The sequence below is a fragment of the Eulemur rufifrons genome, chromosome 7 (genome assembly GCF_041146395.1).
Source record: "Eulemur rufifrons isolate Redbay chromosome 7, OSU_ERuf_1, whole genome shotgun sequence".
NCBI lineage: Eukaryota > Metazoa > Chordata > Mammalia > Primates > Lemuridae > Eulemur > Eulemur rufifrons.
The window spans coordinates 281,311,799-281,329,385 of record NC_090989.1 but is presented as its reverse complement, the minus strand read 5'-3'; the positions used below and the strand labels follow the sequence as shown (position 1 = coordinate 281,329,385).

General features: G+C 46.1%; 3 protein-coding genes across 4 annotated transcripts in view; all 3 read right to left on the bottom strand.

The window, feature by feature from the left end:
- ABL1 (ABL proto-oncogene 1, non-receptor tyrosine kinase) overlaps window positions 1–4,215 on the bottom strand; it is a 124,193-nt gene extending 119,978 nt beyond the window's left edge. The window contains exon 1 of one of the 2 annotated variants that reach the window (XM_069476957.1): window positions 3,370–4,215. In XM_069476957.1, the coding sequence (XP_069333058.1) occupies window positions 3,370–3,505 (136 nt within the window). In that variant the 5' untranslated portion in view covers window positions 3,506–4,215. The remainder of the gene's footprint in view (window positions 1–3,369) is intronic. The other variant, XM_069476958.1, reaches the window with a different exon arrangement.
- Window positions 4,097–4,195, bottom strand: LOC138388532 (uncharacterized). Its single transcript, XM_069476961.1, has one exon. The coding sequence runs from the start codon at window positions 4,193–4,195 to the stop codon at window positions 4,097–4,099; it is 99 nt and encodes a 32-aa protein (XP_069333062.1).
- Window positions 4,216–8,303: 4,088 nt separating the features above from the next.
- On the bottom strand, window positions 8,304–17,284 carry EXOSC2 (exosome component 2). The gene is made up of 9 exons (XM_069474764.1): window positions 17,158–17,284; window positions 15,714–15,815; window positions 14,007–14,052; window positions 13,687–13,776; window positions 12,598–12,663; window positions 12,016–12,084; window positions 10,562–10,738; window positions 10,014–10,142; window positions 8,304–9,490 (listed from the first exon to the last, which is right to left on the bottom strand). Exons 1-9 carry the CDS (start codon window positions 17,277–17,279, stop codon window positions 9,410–9,412), a joined length of 882 nt encoding a protein of 293 aa, XP_069330865.1. The 5' UTR covers window positions 17,280–17,284; the 3' UTR covers window positions 8,304–9,409.
- Between the last annotated feature and the right edge of the window lie 303 nt (window positions 17,285–17,587).

Sequence of the window (17,587 nt, the reverse complement as noted above, 5' to 3'; positions counted from 1 at the left end):
GAGCTAGGCTGACGCCACAGCACTCTAGCCCAGGCAACAGAGTGAGGCTCTGTGTCAAATAAATAAATAAATAAATAAAAAATAAAAAAATAAAAGGCTGACAATATCCAGGTTTAGCAAGAATGTAAAGCAACTGGAACTCTCCTATACATACTGCTGATAGGAGCAAAACTAATACAATGACTTTAGAAAGCTGTTTGGCAATATCTAATAAGGCTGAATATGCCTATAACATGTGACCCAGCAATTCCACTTCTCGCTGTAGAGACATATACAAGAATGTTCATAGCAGCATTATTTATAAATAGCCAAAAATAAAAACAACCTGAGCACCTATCAATAAAAGCATGGGTAGGCTGGGAGCAGTGGCTCATGCCTGTAATCATAGCACTCTGGGAGGCTGAAGAGGAAGGATCACTCGAGGTCAGGAGTTTGAGACCACCCTGAGCAAGAGCAAGACCCCGTCTCTACTAAAAATAGAAAACATTAGCCAGGTGTGGTGGTCCGTGCCTGTAGTCCCAGCTACTTGGGAGGCTGAAACAGTAGGATCACTTGAGCCTAAGAGTCGGAGGTTGCAGTGAGCTATGATGACACCACTGCACTCTAGCATCGGCAACAGAATAAAACTCTCCCTCAAAAAAAAAAAAAAAAGCATGGGTAAATAAATTCTTAAATATTTATACAACAGAGCACTAAACAATGAAATGAAGAAACTACTGATAACTACAGCAACATGGATGAATCTTCACTGATTTATGTAGATCTACCAAATAAATTTCAAGATATTAAAATATCACATCTGTAAATATTACCACTGATCTCTATATCACAGTGGCCTCCAAAAGTTCTCCAAAATTTTCACCTGTATTTACAGCTGGAAAAAAAAAAAAAGTTCTTCAAAATCCTAATTTTTGCTGCAAAGGGAAATTTTTATAATTGGCAATAAATATTACCCGTTGTTTTCCTGGAAAGGAAGGACTCCTTCATATATTTTTTAGTCTGAATAACCAGTTTGTCAGTCATTGTTTCAAGTGAAAAAACTGGCTAGTTCAGTTTGCAACTCAGACAACTGCCCAGGTGCTTTTCCTAGAGATAACCATCATACTTCATTCAGTACACAGTAGAAGTGCTTCACGTGTACTTCCCTTCTTATCCCACAGAATATTAAAAAGACATACACAGAAAGATCAAGATTTAATAAAATTATTAGTTTTTGCAGCTTCATCAAAGACATTCTTTAGTGAAAACTAGAGTTTTGTTGTTTTTTTTTTTTACTGTGAGAGCTTGCCATGAAGAATACAGTGGCTATTTAGTACGGTTAGATGCCACAGCCTTGATTCATGCTAAGATGCCTGTTTTACTTTTGCACCGTTAGTGCAAGTAACAACACAGTAAGAGAGACAAATAGATCTTCATATTGTATTAATATGAAAATAGTTTGTTGTTTTTTTTTTTTTGAGACAGTGTCTCGCTCTGTTGCCCAGGCTAGAGTGCGGTGCATCAGCCTAGCGCACAGCAACCTTAAACACCTGGGCTCAAGCAATCCTCCTGCCTCAGCCTCCCGAGTAGCTGGGACTACAGGCATGTGCCACCATGCCTGGCTAATTTTTTTTATATATATATTTTTTTAGCTGTCCAGATAATTTCTTTCCATTTTTAGTTTGAAACAGGGTCTCACTCTTGCTCAGCTGGTCTCGAACTCCTGACCTCGAGTGATCCTCCCACCTCGGCCTCCCAGAGTGCTAGGATTACAGGCGTGAGCCACCGCGCCCAGCCTGAAAATAGTTTTAACCTCTCAGCCCCTGAAATGGTACCAGGGACACCTTGGGAACTACACTGTTCTATCCCAGTTTTCTAGAAGTGGGATTAGTAGGTCATTGGCAAGTACATTTCAAATTCTAAATTATGCCAAAGCTCTCCGAAAAGTCTATACCAATTTTCCCTGTCTAAAGCTGCATGATCACAAGTTAAAATATAAATAATTCACTTTTTAAATCTTGAATTTGGGAAGTATCATAACACATTACCATATTTGCCTGCCTAAAACCAATGCTAAAAACAGAACTAATGTTTCAAGGCAAAGTAAAATCCAGGTACCCAGATTTCTTGAGATGAGGTGAGTATTTTTCTGTAGGAAAGTAAAACTTCACCTGTCAAATGCAAGTTCATCCAACAGAGGCCTTTGTCTCTTGCAGTCACCCATTGTTTAGAGGTATTTGTGATTGCATTTCAAAGTATATGCCATTTGCATATATCATACATTTGCTTATAAGGTGGGTGGGCTCAACTGATATTTACAGTGGTCCCCAACCTTTCAGGCACCAGGGACCGGTTTCACAGAAGACAATTTTTCCACAGACAGGAGTGGGAGTGTGGGGGAGCTGGGGGAAGGCGGAGCTCAGGCGGTGATGCACGGCCTGAGTCCTAGAGTCCTAACAGGCTACGGACCAGTACTGGGCCATAGCCTAGAGGTTGGGGACTGTAGTTTTGATAGAAAGGATGCAGTCTGAAATATGTCAGACTGCAACGGTACAAACAGAACCCTAACTAATGGGTCACAGACATCAATCTAAGCTGATCCTTGGCTTTAATTTCAGACAGAACTACTGAAAGTGAACAATATAATATATACTGTCAGCATTCAAATGCTAAACATGTTCATAAAAATGTCAAAGACAACCTTTAATGCCCCAAATGTCATTCTAAACAGGGAGAGAGGAGGAGGAAAGCTGCACCAATGAGGAACGGATTACTCCTCGTGGAAGGTAAAATAACTAGAAGTTGTGTATCCTCAATTCATGGGGAATGTGGCTTCCCCACTTGATTTTTCCCACAGAGCTCCAGAGTATCTTCAAGTACTACCTACGATTGAAAAGGTCAAGGATATTAGTGTCAACCAGACTAGGTGGTTCTTAACCTTTTGGGGAGCACAAACCGCTTTAAAAATATGATAACAGCTCTCTGTAGACAAAGTAGTAAAGGATCCATGCAGGTCAGGAAAAGAGCCCACGACTTCAGTTAGAGTAGAATCATAGAACCATGGATCTTAAGAAAGCACTTATGTCCATCTGCCTCAGGAAGCTGAGGCCCTGGACAGTAAAATGGCTTGTCCAAGGTCAACAGTGACTTAGAAGCGGAATCAGACTAGAAATAAGCAACTCGGACAGATTCTGAATAAAGCCATACAGAGTCACAAAGTAACTTTTTCTTATATCAAGTTCCACCAGAAACTAAGAAATAACTACAGTAACAAAAGTCTTAAGTATAACTGGAAGGAACTGACACAAGTACTGTTGCTCAAAAGTTCCTTGATGGCCTAAGCTGCGTACATAAGGAAAAACACAACTAGAAACCTTGAAAAGCACTCACCATGTTCCACGAAAACATTGCAGTGTGGACCCCCATGCCGCGATGATTCCTTCTTCCCTGCTCCTTTGATAAAGTGCAGGGCAGGCAAACTTGGCCTTCTTTGGTCCCCAAGAACTTTTCCAGGCTGCTGCCCCATAAAGTAACGATAGGCACCCCTTTCCAGAAGAGGGTTCAAGGTCTTCCAGAAGGTCAGTTATCTTAGAAGGAAAACAGTATGTATGTGGGATTTCACATTCACTGCATCTCCACAACTCAGTAATTGAGGTCAATCACAAAGACATCTTCCACAACAAAAGCACAGTTTTTTTAGATTGACACATGTAAACAGGAGTTCCAATTATTTTACCAGTTTATCAATGTGAAGTAATATAATTGCGATGCTACCCAAAAAAGTTTCTTGATTTGGCTGAATAACAATTTCTTTTCAAGAAGAAAAACCTAAACAGAAATATTCACAGGGATGCTGCAAAGTGTCCACAATACTAAAGTCATTTCGATTCCACACATAAAGGAAACGTCAATCGTCTTTGGATGCTCCTCCAGAACTTTTCCTGTGGAAGTCACCAACCCCCTATCTTAGTTTCTTCATCTTCCGACAAATTTCCTGCTGAACTAGCTGCCGCTCTTGCTTCTCTGCTCTGCTCTCCGGAAAAGGACACGGGTCACCCAGATTTCAGCGAGGGCTTGCCCTCGACTCTGGCGAAAAGGAATGCATTGCCAGCAACTTTTAAGTCCGCTTTTTAAAAGGCCTGTGAAACCAATCCAGACTTTTCCTTTGCATTGAAGTTTTTGGCTGAGCTGAGACTAAGGGCGCCGTAGGTGACATTGGAAAAAGTCAGGGCATTAGAGGCTCGGCAGGAGCAACCTGGGGGAAGCGGAGGCCACCTGACGGCAGGGAGGGAATGTGAATGTGGGGCTCCGCGGCCAAACTTGGGGCCGGGATCCGGGACAAGGGGTAGCTCTGGGCTAAGACGAAGGCTTCGGGGAAGGGCACGGGCGGCTTACTCGGGGGGCGACGCTCCTCCACGTCTCAGGAAAGGGGGGTGTCCCAGGTCTGGGGGAAAGAGACCACCCCCAGTGTCCCAGAGCCGGGGTGGTGCTGTAAGGGACGAAAGACTCTCGTGACCCCGAAGGCGGAAGGCGGGCGCAGGGGGAGGAGGCCCGGTCGCCTCAGCTGCCCCGAGCCCTGGGGTCTCTGCCGAGACACCCCCTCCCCCGGCCCCGGACGCTGCCACCACCACCGCCGCCAAGCAGTCACATCCCCCGAGCTCCGCCGAGGGACCAAGACTGCCCTCGCTGCTAGGGGCCGTGGACAACGAAAGGGCTTCTCAGCTGCAGGACCCGGGAACCGGCTCCGGCTCCAGCGCTGCTCAGGGACAGACACCAACCCCCGCGGCCGCCATGATGGATTACGAGCCGCTCCACAACGAGGCCAGGCCCCGCCCTCCGCCCCGCCCCCGGCGACGTCCGGAGCCCGCCTCGCGGGGACCGGGATGGCCCTGGCGTCGCTTTCCCGGGACGCCTCCGCGCCTCCTGGCCCTGCTCTCAACAGCCTGCCAGAACTCGGCCCGGCACGACCTTTTAAATGTGGCTTCTCTGAGCGCAAGTTGAGCGGTAAGGAAGCACCCGCCTCCACTGTACTGCCATTGGTCTCTGAGGATCGGGGTCAGGCTGCTCTCCTCCGTCCCATTGGTCGGTGAGGGCAGATTGGCTAGAGCTCCCAGCCAACCGCTTTCGGCGCAGCCCGCGGGGCGCGCCGGGAGTTGTGGTCCCACGGCGCCCGCGCGGAACAGCACGCATCGAGACTTCTTGCCCCCCGCACCGACTCCCGCGCCCCGGCCCCGCCCCTCTGGGAGCCGGTGGACTTTCTCCGGCCTCCAGTCGGGCTGGCCGGCGTCTTCTTGCGCGAGTCGTAGGACCGGGGAAGAGCCAAAGCAAGGGAAAAACTGCGGCTTGGATTTTCCTCGCACCGGAGTTGGATTACTTCCTCAAGTCTCTGAGGACTTGCATTGAAGTTTTTGGCTGAGCTGAGACTAAGGACGCCGTAGGTGACATTGGAAAAAGTCAGGGTATTAGAGGCTCGGCAGGAGCAACTTGGGGGAAGGGGAGGCCCGCTCCTGGAAACCGAGGTATTTGGTGCCTTTTGCTCCTTTCACCCTTCAAAAAGCACAAATATTAGAACTAGCGAAGAAATATGCAGATGGAAAGCATCTGACATATTGCTAATGAAGTCAATTGCTTGTTTCTTTGGGGCATCAGGAGGCTTACTCATCAAATAAACAGCATTTGGCGAGAGGCCGTGCCAGACACAATCATAGATGTTTCCGCTGGAATGAACCTTTAAGATTAAACATTTCTCCGGTGAACACGTATTCACATAAAAACATTCTGTTAGCTGAGAAAATGCCCAAGTGGTTGGGTTTAGCAGGCCTACAGAGCTAGGAAATGACCCAGACAGGCCAAACCCAAACCTCTCATTAACGCTTCTTCTGCACTATAAAAAGCACCACGGTGTGGTCCCCTACTCCTTACTCTCCACGTCTCCCCAGAGCGGTGCACCTGACCGGGATATGCCCATTTCTAAGGGGATCCACTCGTCACCCAGCACTGTTTGCACTTTTCATAAACTACATTATCTCTTTTAATGCTCACTATAGCCCAACGAGGTGTGTAATATTATTCTCCATTATACAGATGAGGAAACATTCGGAGACGTGACTTACTCAAGGTCACTTGGCTAATAAGTCACAATTTCAACCCAGGTTGACCTTGCTCCAAAATCCATGGTTTTCCCACTGTCCCATTGAGTATCCAATAACTGTTGACCTAATGTTAGACAACTGATTTTTCAGAAGTTGCTGCTGCTATCGGGGCAATCATAGCTGCATGATATATTGTACATTCAGCTGTTACTATAAATATTAATATAAAACATTAATATTTTATAAATAGTTCTGCTGGATTGAGATGGCACTTATTTGTGATATTGGCTTCAAGAGGAAGTTGTCACTTGGAGGTACTGAATATGAAGCGTATGAAAATTTGTGCCCAGATTTAGAACTGGAATTTATAAATTCGGATGTTAATTGGTTTAGCTTTGTTCACTATCACAAAATAAGCTAGCTGACAATCTTAGTCCTGATCTGTAGTGTCATTCTTCAAACTTCAATGCCCTGGTTCCCCTTTGATTATTACCCTGATTTTTCTTTTTGAAGATTTTTCTTTCATGCTTTAATCATTTCTTCCATATCTTCATTCTTCATTCTCTAGTTTGGCTTAAAATTGGGCAATCAAATCAGAACTCTCCCTAATACACGTTTCTTCAACTAACAATTCATTTAACAAGCATTTATTGAGCACCTCTGCCAAGCACTGTTCTAGGTACAGAGATACAGCAGTGAAGAAAATAAACTCATTCTCATGGAGTATCCATGGAGAGACAGGCAATAACAAAATAAGCAACAATCCAAACAAAGATCAGTCTCAATGCTGGAAATTAGATTTCTGGATCCACACCTTTCACAATCAATCCAACCCATCCTCTAAAGCAGAGGTCCCCAACCTTTCTGGCATCAGGGACCAGCTTCATGGAAGACAAATTTTCCATGGACTGAGGGTGTGGGGGTGTGGTCCTGGGATGACCCAAGCGCACCACATTTATTGTAGTCAAACCTCTCTGCCAGTGACAATCTTCGTGGCAGCCGCTCCCCAGCCCCAACTCCACCCCACTCTCACAAGGAGCAGCCACCTGGATCCCTGCACGTGCAGTATCCGCAGTAGGGTTCCTGATCTGATAGGAGGTGGAGTTCAGGCGGTAGCACCAGCGATGGGGGCAGCTGCAAACAGAGATGAAGCCTCCCGCGCAGGCGGGGGGGGGGGGGGGGGGGGGGGGGTGATAACAAGCCGTGGTGTGGTCCCGTCCAGTCCAGCAGTGGGGGACCACAGCTCTAAAGGACTGCTTTATGACAACTCTCTAAAGCTATTCCTGATTCAAGGACTTAATCAAGTCACATTAATTCAACTAGATCCTGGTTGGTGTCCCCAAAGCTTGAGAGTGTGCCCCACGGTAGTCACTGCGGAGGTCACTGCACGAGGCTTATCTCTAATCTCCGCTTTCCACTTCCACTGTTTTCTAGTTTTAGATGAACCCCATGCTGAGACTGTAAAATTTTTTCTAGGGATGCACTGTATTTTTTTAGTTCCTGTATAACACTGTAGAATGATACTTTTAAGGACTTAAAAATTAGAATCCAAAGCCCAGCAAATGCCTGAGTCTTAAATAAATATTGCCAAATATTAAGTCCCTTTAAGCTCATATAGTTTCATTAAGTGATTCAGTTCCAGTCTAATTTTGTCCTAACTTTTATAAAGCAAAGCAATCCACCAAATTGCTAAAGCGATTCAGTACCAGTGTAAAAATTTCAGCTTACCATTATATTAATAGTTTTTAAAAGATCTATTAGAATTACACTTAACAAGGGCGCCCTCTAGTGGGCCACTGAAAGTAAGACAATCAAAAGGTGCTTCCGGACCTGTAAATTATTTCCACTTGGTAGGTATCACCATTCAGCAGATAATGAATAGCATAGGCTGGCAGCTTGGGAGAGACCAATGAGAAGGATAAACAAGCTTAAATACGGCCCTGGTTAAAACCAAACTGAGGACTCAGACTCCCATTCTTCCCTATTCTCTTCTCTCAAGAGGCAAACAGCCTGGAAAACTTTCTCAAAAGTGTGACAAGTGAACCAATCTATAGTTGCAACATAATGTTCAATTGTTTGCAAACTCCTCAAAACACGCATTACAACTTGAGATAGGAAAAAAAAATCCTCAAAACAGGTGTTACAACTTGAGATAGAAAAGATTAAAACGTTATCTACTAATTTTACATAATGAAAAGCATTTAATGAAAGAGTCAAGATGTTTTTCACAAGTTCAAATGCAGTCTTTAGTTACTACTACTGAAACTGTCCTAGCTTTAAATTTTACTAGGTGACTCAAGTAGTTATGAGCACTGTCAGAGGCATTTTTATCTCCTGAGCCCTCCTTCAACCTTACTCAGCTCCCAGAACCCAAAAACAGAAACTAATGTTAACCCATTTATACATATCAAAAAATAGTGTGCCATATATGAAATAAAACAGCACTTGCATGTAGTGCCCTTAAAAAGGAATGTTTCCCCAAAACTAAATCAAGGCACCACTTCTAGATAGTCAACGCAATGCACAGAAATTCTAATATTCCTCAGTGAGAGCTTCACTATCTTTTTATCTTTTAACCCTGAATTATTCAATAGTTAATGCATTACTACTTCAGTTATAGCAGGAAAACAGCTTTGCTTTTCCCATCTCCATTTTCTTTGTTTTCGCTCTTGTTTATCAGGGCATCCAAAAGTACATGGACCCAGAACATTCATTCTATTATTGATAATTCAGCTTCTTACAAGTCACACTCCATGGCAGGACAGATAAAGGCAGCCTGGTGTGAACATACACCTACTGCTAAAGGGAATATGCGGTGAGAAACTGGATTCCTACCAAGCAAAAGGCTGCTTGGTTAACTTTATTCTTCCATTTGACTGCTGGGCTAACTGTATTCTTCACTGTCATACTTGTGCTTTGAGGTGGGAATGGAGGCCAAAACAGACCATCTGCAGGCCGGTGATGCCGTGCTTTCTACCAGGGCAATTTCCTGGGGCACTGTGCCTTGTGAATGGTGGTGAGGGGAAGACAAAGTCTTCTCCATATTATTCCAGGGTGGGCGTCCATTCGGCTGGAACACTGTGCACTTTGAAAGACCTGAAACTACCCCCTTGTGCTGGGATCAGCCGGCAACCCCAGGGGCTGGGGGCACTGTTCACCTTCCACTCAGGCTTTGTCTTAGGACAGGAGTAAGCAGGTCTGTGGGCTGGCAGCAGCCACACAACTGTCGATGCAGATGAAGTGATGACTTCTCAAGTCTTCACTGAGCACACATGGGGACCACACACTGGATTCTTTATTCTGGTGAGGTATGCCCAGTCCTATCCAGGAGTATCTTCTTATCCTTCCTGTTCTAAAAGCCTCTGGCGTGTTTCCATCACAATTTCCTCCATTATTTCTGGCTTTAAGATGTCTTTGATCTGAAAAAGAACGGAAAAAGGTATTTGTTCAAAAAAAGAAACCAACCATAAGCAGACCACCAAGCCAACCCAAATGTAGAAACCAAGTGTCTTCAACATAAGCCTTTTGTATTCCTTTCATGTATCAGGGGCTAAGAGCTGCAAGATACGATCTGCTAGACCCAGCTTAATAAATCAGCAAGATTCTCTGGGATACAGCTGACAAGAACAAAGATATCATTCTGACATTCATCAGAAAGACAACTGAAATTTGGGATGGGCAAGATGAAGCCCAGAGGATTGCATCATAAACTTGTCCCACCTGACTCCTCCATCCCCCACCAAATCCTGAGATTGACACTAGACATTGAGAATACTGCAAGCATTTTGGGGAAAGATCTACCAGACACGGATGAAGGCCATCTTGCAGGCCAGTTCATACTGATGGACATGGTAATCAAAGTACCCGGGCACCATGCTTGCGGTCTCTGAGGAAACAGCAGCTCACACAACAGTGAGGGAAGGGAAGCCCTGGGTCGAGTACCTGGTGTGGAAGGGATGCTTCATAGCAATACAGGATACTGGTATCATACAGCATCATCCTCTGGGTTACCAGCGAGATGATGCAGTTCCGAAGCCGGGATATCACCTCTCGATCAGCAAGGGAAACAGGCTAGGAGGGGAGCAAAGGGGGAGGGAAGAGATATAAAAGCAGGACCAAAATAAGTGAATGGTCACGGTAAATCACTGAAAAGAAATCATTTATGACTCAGACACTATCATTCTGGGACTCCAAACCAACCAAACAGCTAACTCCAAGGGAGACTAAAAAGGATGGCTGCTTCAGTGGCTCTGGGGCTGTTACCCTGCAACTTTGTCTCTGCCAACGAAACTCAAACCAGTCACTGAGTTCATCTCTTTAGAAAAGAGAAGGCAATACAGTGTTCATGAACATACCTTCATGGAAATTCAAACTAACTCAGACTACAGCAGGAACATAGTTAAAAAACAATGAACCCCACCTGCCACAAAAACACAGCAGAGACTGAGGGCTGCTCCATCCCACCAACAGTGGCAATGGTGTTTGCTCACCTCCAGGTTTGCAATGAAGCCCCCTGCATCCTCTTCTTTGTGTTCAGGCGTCGGGTAGATCCATATGAAGCCGTTGTTACCCAGAATCACTGAGGCACCACATGGCAAGTCATGGAAGTGGGTCTTCTGCCGTTTCACCAGGGAGGGAGAAACCTGGACCAAAACACCCTGACCGAGCTAAAGAAATACATAAAGTAGGTCATTGTAAGATCATCAATGAGATGAATGAAAAGTAGATTAGAGAATATACTTAAGCCCAGGAGTTTGAGGTTGCTGTGAGCTAGGCTAACGCCACGGCACTCGCTCTAGTCCGGGCAAGACTCTGTCTCAAAAATAAATAAATAAATATATAAATAGAGAATATATATCCTAGTTATATTCAAATCAGTGTCCTTCCTATTAATAATTGCTGTCACCTATGTGCACATACATAGTATGCATTTTTGCAGAGGACACTTCTGGATTCATAGGCTGTTCATACATCCCAATGAAGCCTGACTTTCAGTACTCTTCTATCACTGCCCGTGGCGAGCGCCCCTGCATTCTAATCCAGGGTTGGTGCGCTGGCTGTGAGAGACGCTGGAGCCAATGAGGACGTGAGCTCGAGCCTCCTGCTGGCCAAGGACCACTGTCCTATTCCACCACCCTACTCATACCCGAACATCAGACACCTACCCTGCCCATGAGATGGGTGCCACTGGGTAGGTAAGGTGACGGGCCAGAGCTGGGTACAAACCCACAGTCCACATCCTGCTGAGGGAGGGTCTGCAGCACTCAGGCCCGTGAAGGCCAGCAACAGCATGGCGTCCCTCTACTTCACGCAGGTGAACGTGGTGGCCGCAGCCGCTCCCTCAAGGGAAGAGGTTTTTGTTCCGTTCAGAAAAAGGTTCACCCTGGTGAAGCTGAGAGACTAGCGAATCCTAATTTGTTTTAGGAAGTGTGCTGTCCTTAAAAAAACATCGCCTCTATAATGTAACCTCATACAAGAAGAGCAGTGAAATTACATTTAGAATCTCACAGGACAAAGCAATCTTTGCTAGCAGTAACATCCACTTAATTGAGTGGACGTTCGTCTAAGGGCTGTTTCATCGGGTCCCGCCTCCCTTGGTTCCCAGGGCGGCCTCTCAGCTGCGGCCAGTGCTGAGCTGCAGCGCCCCCTGGAGGGGACAGAGACAGCAGCGCCTCGGAGCCCAGGGTCAAGGGGCTCTCCGCCAGAAGTCTCCTCAAGAGAAAAAGGATAACCGTCGTCCTTTACAGCGCTACTGACCCATGACCCTGTGAATCCCAACCTTCCTTCCATTAAGTTCGGGGAACACGATCAGTGTGTGTGATGCCAGCCATTATTAGCGCTCATCTACTGGGGTTCTTTAGGTCAGAATTCCAGAGAACTACGGGGATTTAGAAATGGACTTGAGGTCTCAGTCAGCAAACGGGAACATCAAGAGCCAACTTACTTTCCCATATTTCAGGCTCCTCGTGTGCAGAGAGACGGCTCCGTCGGAGAACACTGCCTGGACCTCAGCCTGGCCAGGGTGGTGAAGGCACAAATGGCAGCCTGGGCCACCCACTCTCATGTCTCCTGTGTCCCCCAGCCCCTGACCCCACACCTCCATCTTTTCCTCCCATCTCCAACAGTCCAGCTCAACAACCTTAGACATCTAAACAGACTAAGAGGACACCACTGTGACCTCATGTCTCCCCTTCGTTGTCATGAATATCTCAATGTGAACGACACCTTTTCTACTCCCTAGTATGAAAGTTAACATCATTAGGAAAACTTGAGTCTAACCTAAAGCACAGGCCACCATAAGTTACAAGACCCAAAGAAGCGACTTAGCAGCAGGTCTGAACAAGAGCTGGACAGTCAATCTGAGTTAAGGACACAGAGAAAGGCTACAGCAGAGCCCTTGACACTTGATCTAAGACTCAGGTCCCTGCAACGACTCCCCTGCCGCCCCTGTCAGAGATACGATGTAAGGCCCATTTCCCAGCCCCTCTGAAAAGCCTCAAAGGCTAGAATGCAGAGCGCAGGATACACTGATAAGGTCCCCTTCCTGTAAGAAGCCTCTCATTGCAAGCTCATCTTCTGCAGATCTTCTCCTCTGAAATACACAAAGAAGAAATGACCACGTTACTTAAGTCAGAGCCTCAGAAAGATCTCTCTCCATTGCTGCTTTCCCTTGCACTTCCTTTTGAGATCTTTGAAGCCAACCACAATATTCAAGCACTAAGAATCGTGGGAAGAATAGGCAGACTCTCCATCTGGGGGGGTCTTTCCACAGCTCCCTTTCTCTGTCCTCTTTCCCTCCCTCCCCTGAGTAACTTTCAAACTCTCCCAGTCTCCCCCAGCCAACCTTTCCACACTCACCTTCCATGACAGCTGTGTCCCAGCAGGACCAGACTACCCCCTGCTCGGCATGTCTCTGCTCACACATTTCCCTACATCTCAAACTCCCTGAATTCGTCATTTAAATTGTCTCCATCCTTCCAGAATCAACTCCAATGCCAGTCTTCCCTATGAGCTTCTCTGAAATTTATCACTCCTTTTGTACAACCACACGCTTGTTTATTCTCCTACCAACAGGTTTTGGATCAGTTATCTCACATCCTCTGCGAGGGAACTCAGTTGTGCTTGGCATTCTCCACAGAACCAGCACAGTGAGCCTCTTGGTAAATATATGCTGGTCTGAAATAAAGGTGAACCATGGTATTTCACAGAAGGCTGTAGCTTAGTTACTGTGGTTGTCTGGAATAACCAGATGTCCTTCAAGTGAAAAACTGGTATAAAGACAATTTTCAAGGAACGTCTTCACTGTGCAAAGCTGATCCATCCAGAAAAGGAAAATTTTTAGCACCAACATCTAAGAGTTTCTCTGCCCAACTCTCTTTTGGGATTCCATCCCATGGATGTTTCTGATCTTACAGTATGCCAATTGCTGCCTATCTGGGGACACCTGGGCCAGGTGAAAAGTCTACATACACATCCAGACAGCACACTTCACGGTAAACAAATAGGAGTAAAAGGGGCAACCTTAGTGTGAAGCAAAGTTCTCCTGTAGAGCAAAGGACCCCACAGGTCCCCTTAGCCAACTGGCCCTAATCCAGGGTCCAGCTGGAGCCCTTACCAGCTCTCCTCCAGGGAGGTTCATGGACGAGAGAAGCAAGACTGAATCCAGCCTGGAGTTGGTCTCCACCTTCCACCTCTTTTGTTGAACCTGCAAACCAAAGAAGTTCCACACCTGGAGACATGCTCCAGGGGCAAGAGCTCACGTCATAAGTGACCAGTAATCCCAAATGTAACAAGCCAAATATTTACATCAGAGGTCACACAATAGCCAAATGCAATGAATGCCTTTTTCATGTAACTACATATAGAATGACTATCCCATTCATTAAATCACCAGCTTGCCTTACTTTGTAAACACCCATCTGATACCAACTTTACCTCTGTGATTCTCCCCACTACAATGTCTCCCACTTCACCATTGTATCTGAAAGATAAAACGAAAGGTCATCCATCAGTGAACAGACTTTCTTACAAAACCAAGCACGTTTGAGATTTTAGTTAAACAGGATAAGGGCCTTGATTAGGCACCACATTTAGCAAATTCATGTAACTATACTGTTTGGACTTATTTTTAGAAATTGTTAACTTCAAACATTCCTCCGTGTATAAAGTCTCCATTAACTATCCTTAAACAAATCATTATACCAAGTAGTTCGTTTTGCTCAAAATCCCTATTTTGTTCGATTACATGACAATGAGAAGCACGGAGTATTTTCCTGTTGGAACACGGATGAGTTCTGCACCAGCCAAAGGAGAAAAGAAATTCTGAATCGGGACACCACCCAAACCGGTCTACTTGCTATCTGTCTCCCCAGGCACTGCCTGCCCGTCTCAAGCCCCTCTGCGAGTTCCTCATCTCCAATTTTAGTGACAAAGCATTCAATGCTGAGGCTCAGTACTTAGACCTCTTCGCTTTTCCACCCACACTCACCTTAGTGAGCTCATCCAATCTAACGTCTTTAAAACACCACCGATGACTGCATTGCTCCCTTGAATTCCAGGTTCAACTGCTAGCTACCCAACATCACCACTTAGATGACTAAGAAGCATTTTCAAATGTAACAAGCCCAAAACTAAGCTTTCCAGCAGCCCCCTCTCCCCCATAGCATATTGAGATAGGGGACAACTCATCCCCTCAGTAAACGGTGACTCCATCCCCCCTTGGAGCTACCCTTGATTTCTCTCTCTGTCTCTCTCATGCTCCAGGACAAGTCCAGCAGCAAATCCTGCTAGCTCTACCCTTAAAATATACGCAGGAAATAAAAGGCATCCTAATAGGAAAGGAAGAAATAAAACTATCTCTATCCACAGGTGACAGGGTCCTATATATAGAAAAACCCAAAGAACACAAAATCCAACATCCTTTCATGATGAAAACACTCAGAAAACAAAAATCTATGCAGAATCTAATCACTCCTCCCCACTTTCACTGCTGCCACCTTAATCCAAGCTACCATCACTTCAGATGATGAATATGGTCCCTGGTGCAACCCCTAAGCCCGCCCCCAATGCCCCTCCAATCTTCCCACAGCAGCCAGAGTGACTTTATTAAAACCTAAGTCAGATCATGTACCTCCTCTGCTCCATCCCTTCCAGGGGCTTCCCAGATTACACAAAGTGGAATCCAAAATGCTTATCACAGCTACAAGGCAGGCCAACCATCCGCCCACCTCAGCTCTCTGCCTGTATCTGCTCTTACTTTCCCCCTCACACATTCTGTTCCAACCCCACTGGCTTCATTTCTGGGACCAACCTTTACTGAACACTTCTAGGTCTCAGGCCCTGTACTAAGGTGCTCTACGTGCACCATCTCACTGAATTCTAATGAAAATCCTATGAGGCAGGCCATGCTATTATTCCTACTTGCAGAGGAGCTAACCAAGGCTTGGAGAGGTCAGGTAACATGGGGAAACCTTTGAAGCCCACACTGATCTATACTACCCTTCCTACAGTCATGTTCAAAATCACAGACCTACAGCGTGATAGGGCAGGCAGGGGTGGGGGTGGGATGTAAAAGGAGGCAGAAAAGACCTGGTTGTACAGCATGGAGGCTGCAAGAAAGAGAATACACACCTTTGTTCTCACCTTGTTTTCAAAGCTTTCACACAGATCAACTTGTTTACTCTCTCCACAGAGCCAGCCACAGATGCAATGAGCTTCTCTTCCCCCATATATGTTCCATGGCCTCTGTTGCAAGATGAAGATACAAAGAAAGGATACCAGTGTAACACTTGAGGTGACCTCTCCTGTCAAGAACAATGTGTTCCTCAAACCTAATGGGCTCCTCCTGCAGTAAATCCTGGCTTTTGTGCTGGCTGCTCTCTCTGCCTGGAACATTCCTTTTCCAGAGAGCTACATGGATATCTCTCTCATGTTACTCAAGTCTGCTCAGATGTCACATTCTCCAGCGGGCCTACCTAGACTATCCTACTTCAAAACAGTATCCCACCCCACTGCCAACACTTCCAGCATATTCCCAACCACATTCCACTTACCCTGCTCCACTTTTTTTCCCCATTGCATTTATTGCCTAACGTTCGGTATAACTTTTCTGTTGCATTTATTGTTTATTTTCTGTCTCTCCCTGTTAGAACTCCACCAGGACAGAGATTTTCATTTGTTCACTGTCATACCTCAACTGCACAGAATATATGTTGAAAGCATGAATGAATCTTAAGATTTCCTAGGATCCAATAATCTTTAAGGAGATTAAAGGGCAGTGCTATAAATGCTGTCTGTACCCCATCTATGTACATGTGTACTGAAAAAAAAAAAAAAGCCTGAAATACCACTAGCATTTATCTATGATGGTGATATAATGGAGGATTCTGCTTTTCTTATACTATGATCTCATTTAATCCTCAATACCCTATCAAATATCATTATCACTATCTCTCAGATGAGGAAACTGACCTTAGAGAGGTACCATGGCTAATAAGATGTGATGGTGGCAGAACTGGAACCGCGAATGTCTGACTCAAGAGCCTGCCCTCTAAACTACAACACACTGTACTGCCCTTAGATTTAAAGTTTGTATAATTCGGTGCATGTAGCACAATATATGTTTGCCCTAAGCCCAATCAGTTACTGCTTCCAAAACTGAGCCCCTAGCTGAGAGATAAAACTGAGGGAGAATCTGGAAGCCAAGTCAGGAACGCCCATTGTCCCCTAAGTGAAAACTGGAGAGACCCCCCCCCACTCTTAACCCTCCCGTTTTCCAAGTTTTCAACAAGGAAGGCTCAAAGATCTGGGCTGCAGGCTGAGGACCCAAAAGTCACGGCCACCAGAGGTCAAGAGAAGAGGGCTTTAGGGGGTTGAGACAAACGCAGACAGAGACACAAGATGCAGGGAGGGAGTAAGAAGCACGATGCTCGGAAACGAGGCAACTGGGATGCTCAAGGGATGGGCCCTGGGTCCCGCGGGTAGTTAAAAGCAAGGCGCCAAAGTTCGGGTTTCGGGCCAGCAGACCACGTGCAGAGGGCCCTGCAGCCGCTCTCTGCGGCCCTGCGGCCCCCAAGTCCCCACGTACCGCATGAAACCAGTGTCCGTAGTGATCGTGTCCCCCGGTACCACCAGGTGTTTCTTAGACTCGCGGCCCAGGCTCTCGCTAAGACGCTTTCGAGCAACTGGAAGCCTCATCTCCATCGCCATCTTGGCGCCAATGACTTGCGCAGGCGCAGCTAGGCGGGGAGCCGCGCTATCCGGCCGGGCTACTCCCAGCCGCGCTCCGAGGGGCAGGGGCGGGGGCGGGGCGGGGTGGGGCGAGGGTGGGGCGGGGCTTCACAGCAGCCGCCAACAGGAATGCACAGTATGGCGGCCATGTTGACTATTGGCAACCATTTAGGTTAACCTGAAGGGAAGGAGGGAACCGAGTTGCCATGTTTACTATTGGCAAGGAAGCCTCTGTGCAATAAAAAAAATCTCATATTGTGTAGTGTATTACTTTTTACTAAAACTCT